We start from the raw sequence: 23,127 nt of genomic DNA, 5'->3' as shown, positions 1-23,127 counted from the left end.
ATATAGAGATTGCTACAACACTCTCACACACCTCTTCACTCACACACACACAGTCATCTCTCTCTCTCACACACTCACTCTCATGCACACTTACATTCATTCACACACACACATTCACTCACTCACTCACACACATGCACTCATTCACTCACAGACACACTCACTCTCGCACACATTCACTCTCACATCACTCATTTATCATACATATACACTCTTTGCAGTTTGAATGCAAAAGCTCAAATTTCTTTTCCTTTTTAAAAAATATTTTTATTCAAGGCTTTTTTCATTCAGTCAAATTTCTCTTCCCAATTCTACCTCAACATTCAACAGTGGTGAACCTACAATTCACCTTTTCTATTACTTTTAGATTCTTTCTATTTGAGGGTGCTCAAACCACACATCGGTGTAAAATTTTAATAAGATAAAGATAGAGATAGATTCCTATCTCAGCAGGTACTTGACCATTCTGCTGTCTGAAGTTTAGTAAAGGAATATAAATAATTTTAAATGTCTGAGAGAAGATCAATTTTAGAATGAAGACCTATTTTAGAATGACACAAGAAGTGATTTACACAGACTTCACACTTTTTTCTATTTCAGAGAAACTTTCAACACCAGTACTGGATATTACTTGTGATTCTGAGCAAGGTGTGATCATGTCATGTCGAGTTCATGGAGGGACACCCGATACCTTCTATTTGGATGACCAACAACTCACTGAGGACAATGCTGTCTTTTCATCTGATGGAAAGAAAGCTACACTGAAGAACTCAAACTCATTTTTTGGCAACAAAACATTCTTCTGTAAAGTTGAAAACCGAATTAGTAAAAATCAGTCTGATCCAAGAGAATTCACCTGTGCAGGCAAGTGTAAACATGGGAACATAAGAGTAGGAGTAGGCCATTCAGCCCATAGAGTCAGCCATGCAATACAATCATGACTGATCATCCACTTCAATGGCTTTTTCCTCGCACTATCCCGATATCCTTTTACATCATTGGTGTTTTGAAATCTATCAATCTCTAATTTAAACATACTCAATGACTCAACTTTAAGTAAACAAACTTTTCCTCAACTCGGTCCCAAGTGGCTTCTCCCTTATTTTGAAATTGTGTGCCCTGGTTCTCGACTTCCCCATCAGGGGAAACATCTTACCTGCATCTTCCCAGTCGATCCCTTTAAGTATTTTGCAGGTTTCAATGAGAGATCCTCTCATTCTTCCAAACTCTAGAGAATACAGGCCCAGTTTCCCCAATCCATATTCATAGGGCAGACCCGCTATCCCTTGAACAAGCCTGGTGACCCTTCATTACATTATTTCCATGGCAATAATATCCTTTCTATGGTAGGGGGACCAAAATTGTACACAGTACTCCAGGTGCAATCTAACCAAGGTTCTATATAATTGAAGCAATACCTCACTACTCCTGTACTCAGTATGATAGCAATAAAGGCTAATGTCCCAATAGCCTTCCTAATTGCTTGCTGGCCTTCAGTGACTTATTGACAAGGACACCCAGGCCCCTTTGTACACCTACACTTTCTAATCTCTCACCATTTACAAAATACTCTGCACTTCTGTTCCTGCTACCAAAGTATATACCCTTGCATTTTTCCACATTATATTCCACCTGCCATGTTCTTGCACAGTCACCAAGTCTTCCCAAATCCTCTTGAAGCCGCTTTGTATCTTCCTGACAATACACATTCCCACCTAACTTTGTACCATCCGCAACCTTGGAAATATTACACATGATCTCCACATCCAAATCATTGATATATATTGTGAACAGCTGGGGCCCAAGTACTGATCCTTGCGGTACCCACTAGCCACAGCCTGTCAACATGAGAACGACCTGTTTATTTCCACTCTGTTTTCTGCCTGTTAGCCAATCCTTAATCCATACCAGTGTATTACCACCTGTCCCATCTGCTTTCGTTTTGCTAACCAACCTCCTGTGGGGGAATTTATCAAAAGCCTTCTGAAAATCCAAGTATACTATATCCTTTATCAATTCTGTCAGTAACATCAAAAAAATCCAATTTATGATTTTCCTTTCATAAATCCATGCAGGCTATGCCCAGCCAGATCATTATTATCCAAGTGTCTATCACATTCTTTATAATGGATTCCAGTATTTTCTCTACCACTGATGTGAGGCTAACAGATCTATAGCTCCCTGTTCTTTCTCTCCCTCCCTTTTTAAATAGTTTGGTGAAATTTGTTACCTCCCAATCTGCAGAAACCATTCCAGAGTTTGTAGAATTTTGAAGCAATGTTTTGGTGAGTATATGTTCAGCAAATATAAAAGCAGCAGAAACTTTAACATTAAATTTGATGGGATAACAGTAATTCAGGATCACCATAACAAAAGTGAATCAATAGCCTCGGAGAATATGAAGGCTGTACATCACCAAGCAATACATAAGAAAGTAAGAATAATGCCCAGTTGCAAGGAATAATTTTGCAAAACCACGAAGCGACCAAAAACTTTAGAATTATTTTCCTTTCACTTAATTCACAACTAGCCTTGATCATTACCGTGTACGAACAAGCGCTTAAATTTTACTGGGAATGTTTAAGCTAAACACATGAGAATAACCAAAAGGTTAACCATGTTGTCCGTGTGCAATTTTGCGAAGTTTGAGGAATTTACATTTTCTGCCAAAACAGTTATGGTTTTCAGCTGGTAGCTCACCTAATGGAAATCTAGCGAATTCCTCGTATATAAAAGGTTGCAGCAGTGTAGGGGCTGCAGGCTGTCGTATAACTAGAAAAAGTTGAAACTAGAAAGAGGACAAGGCAATAGCATAGATTACTGCCACAGGTAATGGTAACCAGATTGTGACAGGAAGGAGCAGAGCAGAGTGTATAAAGATAACAGTGCACCAGCAAATGGAGACAGAGTAGGAGAAAACATTTCTTTAAACGAACAGAGGGGAAGAGGATGCCGGTGAAACAAGATTGGAAGATACAAGTTGATGCGATTTAAAAACAAGCTGAGCGAGATAGGGATTTTATTGGCAGTAGTTCATCAGATCGCAAGGTCTATGCAGGGAATGGTAGTCAAAAAATAAAATTGAAGTCACTTTATTGGAATGGTGGAGCATCTGCAGTAAGATTGATGAATGAATGGCACAAATAGACATAAATGCCTTAGATCTAATTGCTTTTACAACAGCATTTTTACAAGGTGAAAACGGTTGCAAATCACAGAATTGTTACAGTTAAAAGAGTCCATTCAGTCCATCATGTCTGCACAGCCTTTACAAATGAGAATTATGACTTAGTGCCATTCTCTTGTTTTTTCCCCGTCTCTGAATATATAATTTCTATTCAAATCAATCTTCCACTGCCCTCTTGAATGCTTGAGATTGAACCTGCCTCCACCACACTGTCAGGCAGTGCGTTCCAGATCTGAGCCGCTTACTGTGTGAAGAAGTTTCTTTCATATCCCATTTGCCTCTTTCATATCTCATCTGCTTCTTTTGCAAAGCACCTTTAATCTGTGCCCTTTCATTCTCAACACGTTTACCAGCGGGAACAGTTTCTCCCTATCTACTCTATCCAGCCTCCTCATGATTTTGAACATTTCAATCAAATCTCATCTATCAAGTTTTCCAGAACAATAAGGCAGACAGAATGGAAAAGGAGGAGGGGTAGCCTTGTTAGTTGAGGGTGATTAATGACTTTAGTGAGAAATGATCTTAGCTCAGAAAATCAGGAAGCAGAATCAGTATTGGTGAAGCTTAGATAGAACAAGGACAGAAAATGGTAGTGGGGGTAATTTATAGGCCTCTTAACTGTAGTTATACCATTGGACAGAATATTAAATAAGAAATGATTGGAGCTTGAAACAAAGACAATGTACTAGTTACAGGGCATTTTAAGACTCATACAGACTGGACCAATCAAATTGACAAAGGTGGTCTGGAAGGCGAGATTGCTTTTGTAATGGTATTCTAATGCCAGATAGGGCGAAAGATGTAGGGCGGGATTCTCTGACCCTGGGCTGGATCGGAGAATCGCCGGGGGGGGGGGGGGGGGGGGGCGCGATTCACACAACGCGGCTCTGACGCTGGTCCGGAGAATTGGCACCGGCGCAGTTGGCGCGGCACCGGTCGGTGGCCGCGCCGGCAATTCTCCGCGCGCATTGGGCCGAGTGGCCACCAAGCTAGGCCAAGTCCCGATGGTGCCATTCACGTGTGGTCCTACACGGCGGGACCTCACTGTTCATCCTGCGGGGGCGGCCTGGTGGGGGGGGGGGGGGGGCGAGGGGGATCCAACCCCGGGGGGGGCCTTCCACCGTGGTCTGGCCTGTGATCGGGGGGGCTTACCGATTGGTGGGCCGGCTTCTCCTGGCGGGGGCCTATTTTACTCAGCGACTGGCTCCTGTAGCTCTCTACCATGTTACGTCGGGGCCGGCGTGGAGAAGGCAACTAGTGCGCATGCGCGAGTTCGTGCCGGTCGGAACACGCATGTGCAAATTCGCGCTGGCTGCAGCGTGCATGCGCAGACCCGCGGCGCCTGTTTGATGCTGGTATCGGCAGCGTGAGGCTCTCCAGTACCATGCTGGCCCCCTGTGAGGCGTAGAATCGTTGATCCTGGGGGACTGTTGACGGCGTCATAAAACGCGACGGCGTTTACGATGGTGTCAACACTTAGCCTCAGTATCAGAGAATCCCACCCGTAGAATTTGACAATGAGGCAGGGATAATGAATAATAGTAATAGACCACTGGGAAATAATGATAATAATGCAGGTGAATTTGACATTAAGTTTGAAAATGACATATTTCAATCACAAACATTGGAGACCCGGTTATGATTTATTGGGAACAGGGACTTAAACCTATGGTGGTAAATAACCTGTTGAAAACATTTAAAGAAACAATTCAAAATGTTCAACAAAAACTTTCTCTGTGACTATGTCTGTCAGAACCCGAGGATGTAGACCATCAATTCCTGGGGATTTGTCACATTTTCCTCACTTGAGTTTCTCCAGTACATCGTCTCTGCTGATATTAAGTACCTGAATTTCCTCACTCTTATTAGTCTGCTAGGTTACTGTCTATTTCTGACATTCTATTGAAAAACAAAATTCAGCAATATAGACCCATGCAAGGCTTACTAAAGAGGTTAAGAATTCTACTAGACTAAAATAAGAGACTCATAATGTGGGAACGAACGGTAGTAAGTTGGAAGATTGGGAATGCTTAAAAATCGGCAAAGTGTCATAAAAAATTTGATATTAAAGGGAAAAAAATTGAATGAGACTAAACTAGACAAAAGTTTAAAAAAAAAACTGATTTTGATCGCTTTTACAAATATATAAAAAGGAAGAGAGTAGCTAAATTCTATGTCAATCCCTTAAAAACAAGCAGGAGAAATTATGATTGGTAATGAGGAAATGGCAGAGACACTGAATACATTTTCAGTGATGACATAAGTTACATACCAGAAATAGACAGAAATAGACAGTAACCTAGCAGGTTAATAGCAGTGATGAAATTAAGGTAATTAATATTAGCAGAGAATATGTACTCTAAAATATGGCAAAATCCAGGACCTGATGGCTTGGTCTGGATTCTCCGTTTTGGAGACCAAGTCCCCATGCTGGTGTGAAAATGGTGGTGTTTTACTCCAGGAAATCTGGCGTAAAACAGCCACCGTTTCCCCGTTTTGCGGGGGGGGGGGGGGTAATAGTGAGGCAATGTAGTGTACCCAGCTCTAGCTGCCGATACAGCCCCCAGCACTTCCGGTTCAGAGGCCGTGCTCCATGGCTAACTCAGCCCACGGACCCGGACTGCCAAATTAATGCCCCCATTGGCCGCTCGTGCGTCCCAGACCGCCTGCCCACAAAGCCCCAAGCCCTGAATGAAGCCCCTCCCCCTGCCCACCGATCGGCCCTCCCCCGACTGTGGTGGCCCCCGGACTGAGTCCGCAGCTGCCATGCCGAGTTCATGAACAGTGTGAGCACACGTAACCCACGCCATCGGGAACTCAGCCAGTCGGCAACGGAACATCGCGGGCGGGCCTCTGGCAATGGCCTGAGGCGGTGGATAACCGGAGTGGAGTACTCCGAGAGTACGCCGCGTTTTAGGGGGCGGAGAATTCAAAAACCGGCAGCGCTCCCGATTTTGGCGGCAAAACGGAGTCTCCGCCCCGACGCTGAACGAGATTTTGGCGTTGGAGAGCGGAGAATCCAGCCCCCTTCTGTAAATTCTGTGATAATCTATGTTTCTAAAAGTGATACTGGTTGCGTTAGCTATGATTTTCCAAAATTACCCAGATTCTGGAACAGCTCAGCACTTTGCTAACTGGCATATGTAAACACCATTATTCAAGAAAGGAGGGTGCTAGGAGAGATGGCTAGGGAAATTGCAAATGCACTAGTGATAATTTACCAAAGATAAAGATCGATAGTTTTTTGAAGAATGAAGGGATTAAGGATTATGGTGTTCGGGCTGGAAAGTGGAGCTGAGTCCACAAAAGATCAGCCATGATCTCATTGAATGGTGGAGCAGGCTCGAGGGGCCAGATGGCCTACTCCTGCTCCTAGTTCTTATGTTCTTATGTTCAATGCCTCCCAAACCACTCCTGTCGCAGTCTCTCCCGTATCATTGCTTTTTATGTACCCCAGATGACCTCGCTCACAGATCTTATCGTCCACTAGCAGCCCGGCATCTAATCTCCATTGTGGGCGCTGAGACTTTCCCGTGCTTGCCCGTAGGTCTACCCAATGTGGTGCATGGTCTGACACCATAATTGCTGAGTACTCCGTGTCCTCCACCCCCGCTAACAGTGTTTTATCCAGTACAAAGAAATCTATCCTGAGTATACCTTGTACACATGGGAGTAAAATGAATATTCCTTGGCCTCCAAACCTCCACGGATCCACCCCTCTCATGCGCACCCTGAACCCCTGCAACTCCTTTGTCATTGCTGATGCTTTCCCTGACCTAGAACTCGACCGGTCCAGTCTCGGATCTAGGACCGTGTTGAAATCACCCCCCATAACCAACCGGTGCGAGTCCAGGTCAGGGATCTTTCCCAGCACCTTCCTAACAACACAACATCATCCCAGTTTGGAGCATATATATTTATCAGCGCCACTGCCATTCCTTCCAGCTTCCCACTGACCATAATAAAACTACCCCCCGGGCCTGCCTCTATCCTCCCCACCTCAAATGCCACCCTCTTGTTAATCAGGTTGGCCACCCCCCTTGTTTTAAAGTCCAGTCCTGAATGAAATACCTGTCCGACCCATCCCTTCTTCAATCAGAATTGATCCCCCAGCTTCAAGTGTGTCTCCTGTAGCATGGCCACATCCGCTTTTAACAGTCTCAGGTGTGCGAACACACGGGCCCTTTTGACCGGCCCATTCAGTGCACGAACATTCCACGTAACCAGTCTGGTCGGGGGGGGGGCTCTTGCCCCCCCCCCCTCCCCCGTTGATCAGCTATGACCTTTCCTAGGCTAGTCCTTAACACATGCCCTACACCTCCCTTGGTCCACCATTCGGCAGCTACCGCCCTCTGCTCTCCACCCCCAATCCCCCGAAAATCCCTTCCATGTCAGCAGTTCCCTCCGCCCCCCCCTCCACAACCCTCCCACTCCCCTACTCCATCTCTCCTCAGCTCTCCCCCCACTTTGCTCCCGTTAACTGACTATCCAGCTAGCCTAGCAGCTCTCGGCCCCCGGTGCCAAGCATTGTAGCCCCTGCGGATCTCCTCCCCCCCCCCTAACATATGTTATAAACACAATGACATCAAATACAGAAAGCAAACAAACAATCCCCCCTCCCTTAACAGAATCTTATTTAGTCCATCATCTTCACACAGAACCAAAACAATAGAGGAGACATCAAACAGGGTCGGAAAAAGAAATTATGCATGCAGAAATTATCAAATCAAGCAGAAAAACCCTTCCCCTCCTGAAAGTCGCAACTTAAATTACAGAATTGAAAGGTTGAGATTTTTCCAGACCGAGGAAGAAAGAACCACACAAAACCTTTCTTTCCTCTCCTCCCCCCCCCCCCCCCCCCCATTTCTTATTTAAAAACTCTGTCCACCACAGTTCAGGTTTTAAAGTCCTTATGCATTCACCAAGTTATTGTCCTTCATAAAGACCTCCACCTCTTCCGGCGAGCCAAAGTATAGCTCTCAGTTCTCGTAGGTCACCCAGAGACGGGCTGGGTAGAGCAGTCCAAACTTTATGTCTTTCACATACAGGGCCGCCTTGACTTTATTAAAACTTGCCCTCCTCTTTACAAGCTCTGCTGCCCAATCCTGATACACCCGGATCTCTGACTCTTCCCAGGTTTCGTCTGCCTAGCCCACTTCATAATACGTTCCTTATCCAGGAACCGATGCAGCCATACCACAATTGCACTCGGGGGTTCACAACCCTGGGGCTTACAGAAAAGAGCCCTATGGGCTCGGTCCACCTCCAACGGCTTGGGGAACGAACCTTCCCCCATCAGCTTCTCCAGCATCTTCCCCACATACACACCGACATCTGATCCCTCCTTTTTCTCTGGCAGACCGATGATCCGGATATTCTGCCTGCAAGAATGATTCTCCAGGTCTTCCACCTTCTCCAACAGCGCTTCTGCCGCTCCTGTAGAATGCCAATTTACATTGCCACCGCTGTGGACTCCTCCTCTCGTTCCATCGCCTGCTCCTGCAGCTTTTGGATCTCCTGCCCCTGAGACTTCACTTCTCCCTCCACCCGGTCGACCACCCCCTTAATCGAGCCACCGCCTGGATCAGGTCCTCAGCACACTCCTTGCGATGCTGGGCGAACTTCTTATCCAGGTATTCGACCAACTGGTCCATTGTCCGTTGGGCAGACGCGGCCGAACTTTGCCTCTTTGTCACTGACCCGCTGTTTTCTGAGTTTTGTTTCCATCCATCTTCTGATTTCTTCTTTTCCGACGATTTCTTGGGTGCGGTTCCATAAATTGGGGGTCACATCCTTCTCCTCTCTCTTTTATCAACTTATGTTGTGAAATTCCCGCGGAAATCCAGCTTAAAAGCCGTTAAAAGACCACTAGAGGTGAGAGCTGCGAAATGTGTGACCGTTCAATCCATGGCCACCACCGGAAGTCGTTGCGCAGTTGTTTGAAGGTAAGTAGTGGGGGTGTAGGGATGACCTTGGCAAGATGTTCATCGATGACGTGTTGAAGGCTGTAAAGAAGTTGTCATAGTTTCTCCGCTCCAGGGAAGTACTGGACGACGAAGGGTACTCTGTCGGTTGTGTCCTGTGTTCGTCGTCTGAGGATGTCGGTCCATTATTTTGCTGTGGCGCATTTGAACTGTTGATCGATAGTCGAGCACCATATCCCGTTCATAAGAGGGAATCTTTCAGCGTCTGTAGATGTCTGTTATGCTCCTCCTCCTAACTGTACGGCCTCAACCGGGACCTTGGATTCATGTCGCATTACATTCACCCCCCACCATCTGGCCCGGGCTTGCAAAATCTTACCAACTGTCCTGGCTTGAGACAATTCACACCTCTTTAACCTGAGATTATCCCTCTCTCCAGTTGCTCTTTAACCTGTGATTATCCCTCTCTCCAGTTGCTCTGTCTGGACCTGTAAAGACTTAATTACCTGCAAAGACTCGCATTCAAAGTATCGTCTTGCATCATTGACTTTGTCTGTATATATGTTTCTGGAACCCATCTCTTCATTCACCTGAGGAAGGAGCAGTGCTCCGAAAGCTAGTTATTCGGAACAAACCTGTTGGACTTTAACCTGGTGTTGTCGGACTTCTTACTGTGCTCATCCCAGTCCAACGCCAGCATCTCCACATCATCTGAATCCAGGATCAACCTAATCTACACCCCTTCAATTTACTGCTGTCCAAGATTCTCTTAAATGTCCCTCATGACTCTGACTCCACCTCCTCTACTGGCAGCGCATTCCACGCACCCACCGCTCTCTGTGTAAAGAACCTACCTCTGACATCTTCTCTATACCTTCCTCCAATCACCTTAAAATTATGTCCCCTCATGACAGCCATTTCCGCCCTGGGGAAAAATCTCTGGCTATCCTCTCTATCCATGCCTCTCATCACCTTGTACACCTCTATCAAGTTACCTCTCTTCCTTCTTTGCTCCAGTGAGAAAAGCCCTAGCTCCCTCAACCTTTCTTCATAAGACATGCCCTCCAGTCCAGGCAGCATCCTGGTAAATCTCCTCTGCAGCCTCTCCAAAGCATCCACATCCTTCCTATAATGACGCGACCAGAACTGGGCATAATATTCCAAGTGCGGTCTAACCAGGGTTTTATAAAGCTGCAGCAAAGCCTCACGGCTCTTAAACTCAATCCCCCTGTTAATGAAAGCCAACACACCATACACCTTCTTAACGACCCTACCAACCTGAGTGGCAACTTTGAGGGATCTATGTACATGGTCCCCAAGATCCTTCTGTTCCTCCACACTTCCAAGAATCCTGCTTTTAACCCTGTATTCAGCACTCAAATTTGACTTTCCAAAATGAATCACTTCACATTTATCTAGGTTGAACTCCATCTGCCACTCCTCAGCCCAGCTCTGCATCCGGTCAATGTCCTGTTGTAACCTGCAATAGCCCTCAACACTATCTACAACTCCACCAACCTTCGTGTCATCGGCAAACTTACTAACCCACCCTTCTACTTCCTCATCCAAGTCAGTTATAAAAATCACAGAGCAGAGATCCCAGAACACATATTTGCGGGACACCACTGGTCACCGACCTCCAAGCGGAATACTTTCCATCCACTACCACTCGCTGTCTTCATTCGGCCAGCCAATTCTGTATCCAGACAGCCAGATTTCCCTGTATCCCATGCCCCCTAACTTTCTGAATGAGCCTACCATGGGGAACCTTATCAAATGCTTTAGTGAAATCCATATACACCAATCCACTGCCTGACCTTCATCAATGTGTCTCGTCACATCTTCAAAGAATTCAATGAGGCTTGTGAGGCATGACCTGCCCCTCACAAAGCCATGCTGATTATCTTTAATCAAACTATGTTTTTCTAAATAATCATAAATCCTATCTCTCAGAACCATTTGCAATTTTTGCTCACCACAGACATAAGACTGACTGATCTGTAATTCCCAGGGATTTCCCTACTCTCTTTCTTGAACAAGGGAACAACATTCGCCTCCCTCCAATCATCCGGTACTACTCCAATGGAGAGAGCTTCTACTTTCCATGTATTCCTATGTAAGGAGTTGGGGTGATATATTTCGATGCCCTAGATTATAGATAGGAAACAGACAGTAGGGATAAATAAGACATTTTTAAGTTAGCAGACTGATTAGTGAATTTTCACAAGGATCAGTGTTAGGGTCTCAACTATTCGCAATAGAAATTAATGACATAGACATAGAGACAGTGAGTAGCATGTTTAAGTTTGCTGACAATACACAGCTAAATGGAAATGCAAGCTGTTAGATGGAGACAAAGATGTGAAACTAATGTTGATAGATTAATTGAGTAGGCAACAAGGTGTCAGATGAAGTGTGAGGTCATACATTTTGGTCGTAAGACTAAAAGAGCAGAATACCTTTTTAAAAAGCGGGATATTTAAAAATGTATTTCAGAGTCTTCAATGTACCTGTACAAGGAGCACAAAATGTTAGCATCAGATACAGCAAGACCATAGGAAAGCAAATGGATGTTAGATTTTAAGGGATTGGGTTCAAGAATAAAGAAGTCTTGCTACAGTTGTACAGGGTTTTGATGAGGCCACACCTGGAATACTGTGTGCGGTTCTGGTCTCTGTATTTAAGGATGATAGGATTGTCCTATGATGATAAGCTCAGTAAATTGTGTCTATATTCTCTGTACTTTAGAAGAATGAAAGGTGATCTCATTGAAACATTTGAGTTTTTGAAGGATCTTGGTAAGGTAGATATTGAGAAGTTGCTTCCCCTGGCGGAGGAATATAGAGAAAGGGGACACAGCATGAGGATGAGATGCAAATCTTTTAGGACTAAAATGAGGAAAACAATAACTGAACAAATGAATAAGAAATGATTGTTTTCAAATATTATATGTAAAATTTCCTAAAAATGAGTTACGTTGCTGTTGTACGTTACCAAAAATGTTTAACCTGATTTTAAGCCTGCCGATCTGCATGAACAGGGTAGGTGGGCTGCTATTTTAACTGCTGGGCTTCTGACAGAATCAGTGCCACCTAGCAGATGCAGTAGGGGTCTCAGCAATATTTAAAAGTTGGGTCATTTATGCCTTTGTTCTGTGAGTGGTTGACCTCATTTTTACACATTCACTTTGCTGCTTCTTTTGGTATAGATTCAACTGAAGGTCATGATTATGTGAAGACTTTAATCATTATTCTAGCTGTGGTGATTGGACTGATTATTTCTGTGGGTCTGGCTTATCATTTTTGCCAGAAGAAATTTGAACAACAACTGCAAGATAAGGAGGTGAGTTTCTAACTGAATGTCAAGATGGAGTGTCACTTATTCCGGTCGAGTGACCAGCCGGTAAATTCCGCCCTTTAAGACCATAAGATATAGGAGCGGAAGTAAGGCCATTCGGCCCATCGAGTCCACTCCACCATTCAATCATGGCTGATTTCAACTCCATTTACCCGCTCTCTCTCCATAGCCCTTAAATCCTCGAGAAAGCAAGAATTTATCAACTTTCGAGACATCAAGAATTTATCAACTTGACCAACTTCACCCTGTCTCAGCCCACCTGTTGCTGAAACACTCATTCATGCCTTTGTTACTTCTAGACTTGGACCATTCCAATACATTTTTGGCTGGTGTTGCACATTCTATTTTCCATAAACTTGAGGACATATAAAACTCTGCTGTCTGTGTCTTAACTTACATTAATTCCCTGTCACCCCCCCATGCTCGCTGGCCTACATTGGCTTCCAGTTAACCAATGCCTTGATTTTTAAATTCTCATCTTTGCTTTCAAATCTCTCCATTGCCTCAACTCTCCCTATCTGTGTAATTCCCTCCAGCCCTGCAACGCTCGGAGATATGAATGCTCATCTATTTCTTAAATCCTGGGCATCACAATTTTAATTGTGCCTTTCCTGGTGGGTACGCCTTCAGCTGCTTAAGCCCCAAGCTCTGGAATACTCTTTTTAAAGCTTTCTATCTCTCCACCTTCCTTTCCTTCTGGCTTAGTAGCTTATTTTTTGTTTAAATTATATTTTATTCCAAACTTATTCAAACAGTTACAAAACATAAATAATCCTGAGGAAAGCATTCCCCAACTCACAGTTTTACTGTCTGTACAAATTTTTCTCCTTTTTCGCACCATGACCGCCCCCCCCGCCCCCCCCCCCCCCCCCCCCCCCCCAACGTGAACAGCTCCTCAAACATGGCCACGAACAGTCCCCACCATGCCTCGAAGCCCTCTGCTGAGCCCCTCAGTTCAAAGTTAATTTTCTCCAACAGGAGATTTCATGCCGGTTTTTGAGTCTCCCCTCACCGGCCCCGTAATCAGCGTGAGTTCGGGGCCAATTTTGGCATCTTAAAATGCCACCGTTCCCACGCCGGCATTGGCACTTAACCGCAGAAACGGAGAATCCAGCCCCAGTTCTTTCTTTTTCCTTTTTTTCTTAGCTTTAGTAACACCACCCTTGAACTTGGTAAGGTCCACACTCACATCTGCCTGTGAACCTTTGACATCATCCTTGCTGCGCGTCTCGCCCAAGGAATTAGCTGTTTCTGGAGGTTTTGCTGGATTGAAAGGGTTTGGTTTATCCATGGCGCTTGTGTCCGAGAACTGTACTATGTGTCCATGAACTGTTGAGGCATCTAATGTCAGTGGTGCTTGAATGCCTTTGAAGTTGAAGGCAAGTTTGTGACTTCAGGAATGATCTGCAAACCCTTGAATTTCTGTATCTTGGACAGGTTAATATCCTTCAAAATGGGGATTATTTCTTCAATTTCCAGCTGGTTGTTCTCACTTCATTTGTTTTTTGTTGCAATCTCACGTTCAGTCTCTGCACACTCATTTTAGAGCTTTCACAATCATTTTTCTGCTGCACAGATTCAATGCTACTTATTATCACCTCTTCACTAATGTCCAATGAACTTTCATGGTCTTCCTCTTCTAGCCCAGCCTTCAGTTTGTCTCCCAATGGAGCTGTTACACATCTCAGTGGGTGTATTACTGGTTTGCATTCTCCTTGGTTGCAGTGCTGCCTGCACTGTAAACCCGCATAACTAGCTGCAGTTCCTCACACGCTCTACTCCTATCAGAGATTTGCGCTCCGTCGTCACAACGGAAAATGTATATATGTAATTTCTGTTTTTACATGGACATCAGGCTTGCATGCTCCTCATGGCTTGATTTCATTTCCATTGTAATCTCTTAACAATACTGTTTTGTCTACTACTTGCGGTTTAATTCACTGCTTTTTGACATTGGACAAATTGATGAGGTTGACCCTCGTACTTGTGTCGAGTTTCAATGTTATTACTGTGTCATTGATCATTAATGCCACTGTCCATTTATCTTTAGGAGCTTCTGCATTAACTTTACTATTACTACAAATTGTCATTGCAACGTTGTCATTTTGCATGCAATGACTATACTTGTCCTCCCTAAAGATCATGACGATGAAGACCAGGGGCGGGATTCTCCCGAATCCGGGCGATGGCCCGACATCGGCGTAAAAAACGGCGCAAACCATTCCGGCATCGGGCTAACCGGAAGTTGCGGAATTCTCCGCACTTGCGGGGGCCAGGCCGAAGCCGGAGGGGTTGGTGCCGCCCCAGCCGGCGCTGAAGGGACTGCGCGAGTTAGCGCATGCACAGAACCGTTGGCACGGTTCAGCGCATGCGCAGACCGGTTGGCATAATCTAGCACATCCGCAGGGGGCTGTCTTCTCCGCGCCAGCCATGGCGGAGCCCTACAGGGGCTGGCGCGGAAGGGAGGGGTGCCCCCATGGCATAGGCCTGCCCACAGATCGGTGGGCCCCGATCGCGGGCCAGGCCACCGTGCCCCCCCCCCCCCCCCCCGGGGTCGGATCCTCCCAGGACCGCACCAGCCAACCTACCTGCCAAGTCCCGCCATGTGGGACCATGTCCAATCCACGCCGGTCTGACTGGCCAGAAACCGACGGCCGCTTGGCCCATTGGGGCCCGGAGAATTGCCAGGGGGGCCGCTGTCAACGGCCCGCGACCGGCGCGGCGTGATCCCTGCTCCCACCAGAAAACCGGCACCGGAGAATACGGCAGCCGGCGTTGGAGCGGCGGGGCGGGATTCACGCTGCCCCCCGGGGATTCTATGATCCGACAGGGGGGTCGGAGAATCCTGCCCCATGTCTTCAAGGCACATTTCATCAAATGTGTTGAAGGCTTTTGTTTGTTCCTCTTCTTGATGAGAAACACATTGCCTAGCAAAATAATTAGTTCTTCCACATTTGGAGCTTACCTTGCGAAATGCTGGACATTGTCATAGCAAATGTTGATTGCCACATCGCTGGCATAAAATGGAGGATTGATCGGCCACTCAAAATGGCTACCTGCAATGGGAGCACGTTTTTTATTCAAGTGCATCACTACACTAATGGCATCGGTCATCTCTTCTACCTTCATACCAAAATGCCAGAGATTCATTGTGTTGATCTGCTTTGCTGCAAGCTCCCTTGTATGACATAATTAGATAGCAATTTCAAGTTGAAGCTCTGTTTCTCTTAGAAGCATCTCGCATACCTATTCGTTCAAAATCTTGAATACTATCTGATCATGGATCATTGACTGAAGGATAGTAAAATTATACGACTGTGTCTTCAACCGCAAGTCGGTTAGAAAACAATCAAATTATTCTCCTGCTTTCTGGGTGCGCTTTTGAAATATGTACCGCTCAAAGGTCTCATTTTTTTTTTAGGAGAGCAATGCCGATCAAATTGCCTGAGAACTTTGTCAAAGTTCTTGCTATCTGTCTCTCTTTCGAAGACAAATGTGTTGAAAATTCCAGTTGCTTGGGGACCTGCTACAGTGAGCTGCAATGCAATGTGCTTCTCATCAGGCTGTGCCTGCAGACCAAGGGCTGCAACATAGAGTTTTGACTGCTGCTTAAACACCCACCAATCCTCATCTACCGGGTAATCTGAAACTGTTGAGGTGTCTTGATACCTCCAACCAGGACTTTGAGGTTTTACCGTGCGTTGAGCACCAGTTGCCAGGAGCTTACAAGTTTAGTAGAAAAAATGCATTTTCTTTCTTCTTCCTTGGAGTTATCTTTAATTGTTTGAATCTTTGCAGAATCTCTTTCTTCTTAGTTGACCTTCACTCTTGGTACCATGTCATGTTCTGTAAACTGGCCAATATGATGGATGCACTACAGAACATCTAGTTTAAATAATTTATTATGCGGTAAAAATAACTGGAATAAATAAATAACATACTACTAACACTAACTAATTAGTCTAGAGCTACTGCAAAATACACCTATACATCAACATGACTTACTCCCAACTCCCCCAGACACAGAATCTCACACTGCCATCTGCTGGTCGGATGTCGTGTCCATAGCATCACAGCGCCAACTCCCCTTTCTGCCTCTGCCTCTGCAGCAGGGCCTTTTTCACCCGTGGCACCTTCCCCGCCCATACAAACACCAAAATGACTGTTTCTAACTCCCGAAAAAGGCCTTTGGAATAAAAACCAGAAGCATCTGAAATATAAATAAGAACCTTGAGGTGATTGAGGCAAATACATTAGCGACCTTTAAGACTTATCTAGATAGACACATGAACAGATGAGGTATAGACAGATAGAGGCAGTTGGTCTAGATAGGACACGTGATCAGCGCAAGCTTGGAGGGCCGAAGGGCCTGTTCCTGTGCTGTACTGTTCTTTATTCTTTGACAGAATATTCATTTTCTCCACTTGAACCCTCCCTGCCAGTGGCAGGTACAATGTATCCCACCTCCTAAAGTCCTCCCTTATCTACCCCATCAATTTTGTTAAATTCCACTGATGTAGCACCACCCTCTTTCCAGTCACCTAGATTCCCAAATACCTAAACCTATCCCTGGCTACCCGAAATGCTAGCCCCCCTAAATTGGCTCTCCAACCCGACTCGTTCACCGGGACACCTCACTTTCCCCCACGTTGAACTTATAAACTGAGAAGATCCCAACCCTCTCTAATATGCTCGGATCCTTCCCTTTCTTTGGCATAAGTGTAATCGTCACCTGTGTCATTGTCTCTGGCAGCTCCCCCTTCTCCAGTGCCTCACTAAATGCCCCTAGTACGTGTGGTGCCAATTCCAACACAAACTCCTTATAAAATTCCCCTGGGTAACCGTCCAGTCCGGGGCCTTCCCTGACTTCATCCCTCTTATACTCTCCATTACCTCCCTCAGCTCTAAAGGCTCCTCTAGTGCCTGCCTCCTCTCCTCATTCAACCGCAGAAATTCCAGCCCGTCTAAGAACTGCCCCATATCCCCCTCTTCGCACCTGGGTCCACTCTGCACAATTACTCGGAATTTCCCCTGAACGCCTCGTTTATCTTCCCCGGCTCCGACACTACCTCCCCCGTCCCTGTCCGTACCCTCAGGATTTCTCTGGACGCAGCCTGCCTCCGTAGTTGATGAGTCAACATGCGGCTCGCCTTCTCTCCAGGTTCATACTGCACCACCCTCACCCTCCGTCGCTGCCCAACTGCCCATCCCGCCGTCAACTTGTTGAACTGTCCCTGTAGCTTTTATCTTTTTGCCAATCCCTCTGTGGTGGGGGTCCTCAAATTCTCCCTGTCCACCTCGACTACCTCGCCCAATAATCGTTTGTACTCCTCTCTCTTTTTCCTATCCTCATGTGCCTTGAACGAGACAACCTCCCCCTGAACCACCACCTCAGTGCCTCCCAGAATGTGGCTGCTGATACCTCCCCATTTTGGTTCAACTCCACATAGTCCTTAATCATCGACCGCACCTTATCACAAAACACCTCTCGCAAAAAGCACTGAGAGCCAGCGCTTCCAGCTGGCGAGTCTATTCGCAGATATCTTCAACACCTCACTTCTCCGCTCCGAGGTCCCTACCTGCTTCAAGAAGACCACCATAATACCAGTACCAAAGAAGAACACGGTAGCCTGCCTCAACGACTACCGACTGGTGGCCCTGACGTCTGTTATCATGAAATGCTTCGTGCAGCTAGTCATGAGATGGATCAACGCCAGACTCCCAGATGGTTTCAATCCACTGCAGTTCGCCTACCGTGGCAACGAATCCACAGCAGATGCTGCCTCTCTGGCCCTACAATCAACTCTCGAACATCTCGACAACAAGGACACCTACGTCGGACTGCTGTTCATAGACTACAGCTCTGCCTTCAACACCATTATCCCAACAAGACTAATAATCAAACTCTGCAACCTTAGGCTTGACCCCTCCCTGTGCAGCTGGATCCTTGACTTCCTCACCAACAGACCGCAATCGTCAGGATAGGTAACAGCACCTCCTCCACAATAGTCCTCAACACTGGGGCCCCGCAAGGATGACTGCTCAGTTGTCTACTGTACTCACTATGCAAAAACAACTGTGTGGCAAGATTCAACTCCAATTCAATCTATAAGTTTGCAGATGATAAGACTGTGGTGGGTCGTATCTCAAACAACAACGAATCAAACTACAGAAGGGAGATAGATCACATGGTTGCATGGTGTACCAAAAACAACCTTTCTCTAAATGTTGGAAAGACCAAGGAACTGATCATCGACTTCAGGAAGCATAGCACGACACCCCCCGCCCACCGTCTACATCAATGGCTCCGAAGTGGAGATGGTCGATAGCTAAGTTCCTGGGGGGGTCACCATCACCAACAGTCTGTCCTGGTCCACTCACATTGATGCAACAGTCAAGAAGGCCCAACAACTTCTCTACTTCCTACGGAAGCTAATGAAATTTGGCATGTCTGCATCGGCTCTCTCAAACTTCCACAGATGTGCCATAGGGAGCATCCTATCTGGCTGCATCACAGCTTGGTATGGCAACTGCTTGGTCCAAGATCGCAAGAAACTGCAGAGTGTGGTGAACTCAGCCCAACGCATCACACAAGCTTGCCTTCCTCCCATTGATTCTGTATACACCTCCTGCTGCCTCATATTGAGCATTATCAGAGACCCCTCCTACCCAGGCATTGCCTTCTTCCAGACCCTTCCATCAGGCAGAAGATACAGAAGTCTGAAGACCCGCACATCCAGACATGGGAACAGCTTTTGTTTTAAAAATTTAGAGTACCCAATTCATTTTTCCAATTAAGAGGCAATTTAGGTGTCCACCTATCTTGCACATCTTTGGGTTGTGGGGGCGAAACCCACGCAAACACGGGGAGAATGTACAAACTCCACACGGACAGTGACCCAGAGCCGGGATCGAACCTGGGACCTCGGCGCCAGGAGACTGCAGTGTTACCACTGCGCCACCGTGCTGCCCTAGGAACAGCTTCTTCCCCACAGCTATCAGACTCCTCGGCGACTCTCCCTTGGACTGATCTGTTACCTGTCACACTATTCAGGGTGCCCTATGCTGCTCTTGTTTGGCCCTTATTTCACACTATAACCAATCACTATTTGGTGATTGGTTATAGTGCTCTATGTACTCTGTTGATTATTCTTTTGTCTACTATGTACGTACTGTGTACGTTCCCTTGGCCGCAGAAAAATACTTTTCACTGTTCTATATGTGGCATTAAGTATCAATCAATCAAACCCTCTATCTGCTAGGATATGGGATAGACCAATTAGGATTGAGATGAGAAATTTCTTCATCCAAAGAGAGGTGAGCCAATAGAATTTGCCACCATGCTAAATAAAAACAAACAATTTTGTTTCAAGGAACGGATTTCTATAATTTCATAATTTTTGTAAATCTATTGTTTGCTCTTACTATCACTCACCTGTTTGCCTATTGCTCAAAATATTTGCCTTATAGTTTAAATCAGAGTGGGATTTTCAAATTGAGAAAAGTAACTTGTGACTGGTCATAAGACAACATATGGTCAGAAAGATTTTCTATTCATCTTGGGCTCAATGCACCTACCTGGATATTGAGAAGGTAAAGCACACTTTGGGTGATTGGAATCTGGGACTTGCTTAGGGGCAGTGTCTCTCCAACTGAATCCAAGTAAAATATCTTTCACAAGCACTGGCCACCTCACACCCCCACCCACCCCTCAAAACATAACATGTATGACCCATATTTAATTTTGGACGATGGCTTTCATAAACTTATGTTATGTGACAGAGCGTTTTTTAAAATTACAGCTGCGAATGAATGAAGACGGCCCCTAGAAGCGGGCGTTGAAATTAAGTGAGATCAGTACAACAAAGTAAACAGAGGAACAGAGGGAAGTAAAGCACCAAGCCTGTAAGGATTTCAAGTGTCTGACTGCCTGCCATCTATTTCTTGTGGAATTAAACACAGTCAATAGTGCTTACTTCTTTCTTCACACTGAACATACGGTCCATTACATCAATTTGAGTCATTGAACCTTCATCTGTTTTGCATATTAATGTTATCCTGGTCTATTAATTATGTTCCTGTTTCCAGAGATATTCTGTACAGTGGTTTGAGGGATGAATGATAATCTCTGCATAAAGTTCCAAATTATAATTTTGTTTGGTGAACATCCAGCCACTGAAGGTCAAGGCTCTCCTAAACTTTGCCATGTCTAGGTCGACTGATTTTCTCCGTGTCCATTTGTGTGTACATGCGGCTGCTGTTTTGACCTCAAATCCATGAGTTTCTATTTTTATCTCTCTTCCCTTGACCTCTTTTAGATCCTTTCCTCCTGTTTCTTCCCCTTCTTATCGAACAGTCATATCACCCCTCTTTTCACACCTCTTTGGTACTTTGACACCATTGTTCCCTAACCTAACCCATCACTATTGCTAACCTAACCCTAACTATTCCTTAATTAACACATCACTATTCACACCCTAACCCAACACTATTCCCTACCCTAACCCATCATTACACTCTACCCTAACCCATCACTATTCACTACTCTAACCCATTAACTCCCTACTCTAACCCATTACTATTCCTACCCTAACCCAACACTATTCTCTACCCTAACCCATCATTACTCCCTACCCTAATCCATCACTATTCCCTACTCTAACCCATTACTATTCCTACCCTAACCCATCATTACCCCTACCTAACCCATCACTACTCCCTACCTTAACCATCACTATTCCCTACCATAACCCATCACTATTCCCAACCCTAACCCATCACTACTCCTTTGTCTCTCCTGTGTTGTCCAAGTCTTGGATTTCACTTGGATAAATCTATAGCCAACTTCTGTGCATCTCCTGGAAGTCTGAGGAAGTCTCATGGTGGCATCCGTCATTGTATTCTTGTAAGCATTAATCCCAAATGCTCCATCCTTTTCTCTAGTTGACCTTCTCACTCAGCTTGTCCCCTGAAGGCTAACCTCCTCAATTCTGTTCCAAACACCCAAATCACTACAGCCCCTTTGAATTTGTCAATGAAACAACAATTGCTGCTCTTCTCTGCATTTCCCTGTTGAATGTTTGTTCACTTGTAAACAAGGACATGCCATCCAGAACCGTAACATTGTCATTTAGCTTTTACAGAAATGTGGCTCGAGTGGCTCCTTAGCAAACATTCATGCTGACAAACGTTTCCACCTCTGGCCCACCCAAACCAGTGGAATGGCAGTCTAGGCTTTGTCAGCTGATCACACTTTGGTATATTCCTCGTTTTCCTTGTGTTCTTTCTCTTTCTTTAACCACCTCACCTTATCCATCTTCTCACAATGATTTTTCTGCACAGCCCTCCAAGCCCCCCTGAGATATTTTCTATCCTTTTCTCTCTCTAGGCAATTCCTTGTCTTCACTGATTTAATCTCAACTCACTTCTGCTCCATATCATCCTTACCTTCAGTACAAAGGGTGAGGAGCTAAATCATCTTCTTCATCACTAAGACTAATGCCAGCTGTTCAGTTGCCTGTTGTATTCTCTCTTTTCCCTTATCATAAAACCAAATTTAAAGCTTACCTTCTGTTCTACCCATGAGTCCCCATATTTAGAATTTTAGGGGTATCTCTCCTAATGTCTGAGCTCACCTGGTCCATAAGGCCCACTGACAGTTCTCTTGATCCCATTCTCACACTAATCTGCTGACTACACACACAACCTGGTAATGTAAACTTGTCTATCTTCTCAAGTAAGTCTCTTGCAAAACTGCCATTATAAGAACACTCAATCTTTTTTGTCCTTCCAAACTACCTCAGCTTCTTTTCTAGATGAAGCATTGTTATCTCCAAAATCTCTGCCCTTTTTGTCGGAATCTCTAGAGATGGTGACATGGAAACTTGGGAAGCCACCAAATTCAGGGCACCTTTGCAAGTGTCCCCTGCCAGTGCTGGAAGCAACTGGAGTGGTCCAATCATGGCAACCCTGCTGGCTGATGTGATGGCCACTTTTCAAATTTGGACCAGATAGACCCATTCAACAAATTCATGCATCATTCAGCAAAGGCCATTTAGTCAGCTGCAAGAAAATGTCATAATATATACCAGTATATCATGGTGCAGACACACACACACTGATGGACACACAGTGGGACCAATCAATATACACAACACCGCAGCCAATCACCAGTGAGAGCACATGCACTATAAAGACAGGGGACATCAGAGTTCCCGCTGATTCTAGTAGCAGCCAGCTCGGAGCACAGAGCTCGCAGCCTGCAACATAGACATTCACCGTGTGCTGAGTGCATCACCTGGTTAGGAGTAGGCAAAGGTCTATAGTTAAAGCTGGTGTCGTATTTACCCACAGTTCAAGTATGTTTAAATAGTTAACCTTGCAATAAAATAGAGTTGCACCACTTCAAGTGTTGGTGACCTGTTTGTGATCCAGAACACCCAACACATCATGATACCAGGAGTGGTTGCAAACTAGCACTTCTCAGACCTACCTGCAAGTGATCTGCCTTCCGCCAGCATTCCGTCATCCTGCAACATGGACAACATCAGCCCGCCGCCGCCGCTCCGCATCGCCGGCAACCTCGGGGCCAACTGGAAGATTTTCAAACCGCGCTTCCAGCTCTTCCTCGAAGCCACGGACAGGGAGGGCGCCTCGGAT

The 23,127-nt window shown here is 45.5% G+C and overlaps 1 protein-coding gene and 1 long non-coding RNA gene across 2 annotated transcripts in view; both read left to right on the top strand.

Moving 5' to 3' along the window:
• The window catches only part of LOC140428865 (uncharacterized), a 31,966-nt gene extending 19,923 nt beyond the window's left edge, over window positions 1–12,043 (top strand). Inside the window, exons 3-5 of the mRNA XM_072515520.1 lie at window positions 601–864; window positions 2,076–2,136; window positions 11,860–12,043. Coding sequence (XP_072371621.1) covers window positions 601–864; window positions 2,076–2,136; window positions 11,860–12,043 — 509 coding nt within the window. The remainder of the gene's footprint in view (window positions 1–600; window positions 865–2,075; window positions 2,137–11,859) is intronic.
• A 280-nt stretch (window positions 12,044–12,323) lies between these two features.
• On the top strand, window positions 12,324–22,870 carry LOC140428744 (uncharacterized). Its single transcript, XR_011948851.1, has 2 exons — window positions 12,324–12,453; window positions 20,271–22,870. It is a non-coding gene; the product is annotated as an uncharacterized lncRNA (long non-coding RNA).
• The last annotated feature ends 257 nt before the right edge of the window (window positions 22,871–23,127 follow it).

This window comes from Scyliorhinus torazame, chromosome 8 (genome assembly GCF_047496885.1).
Source record: "Scyliorhinus torazame isolate Kashiwa2021f chromosome 8, sScyTor2.1, whole genome shotgun sequence".
Classification (NCBI taxonomy): Eukaryota; Metazoa; Chordata; class Chondrichthyes; order Carcharhiniformes; family Scyliorhinidae; genus Scyliorhinus; species Scyliorhinus torazame.
The sequence above is the reverse complement of the archived record's forward strand: the minus strand, read 5'-3'. Positions and strand labels throughout refer to the sequence as shown.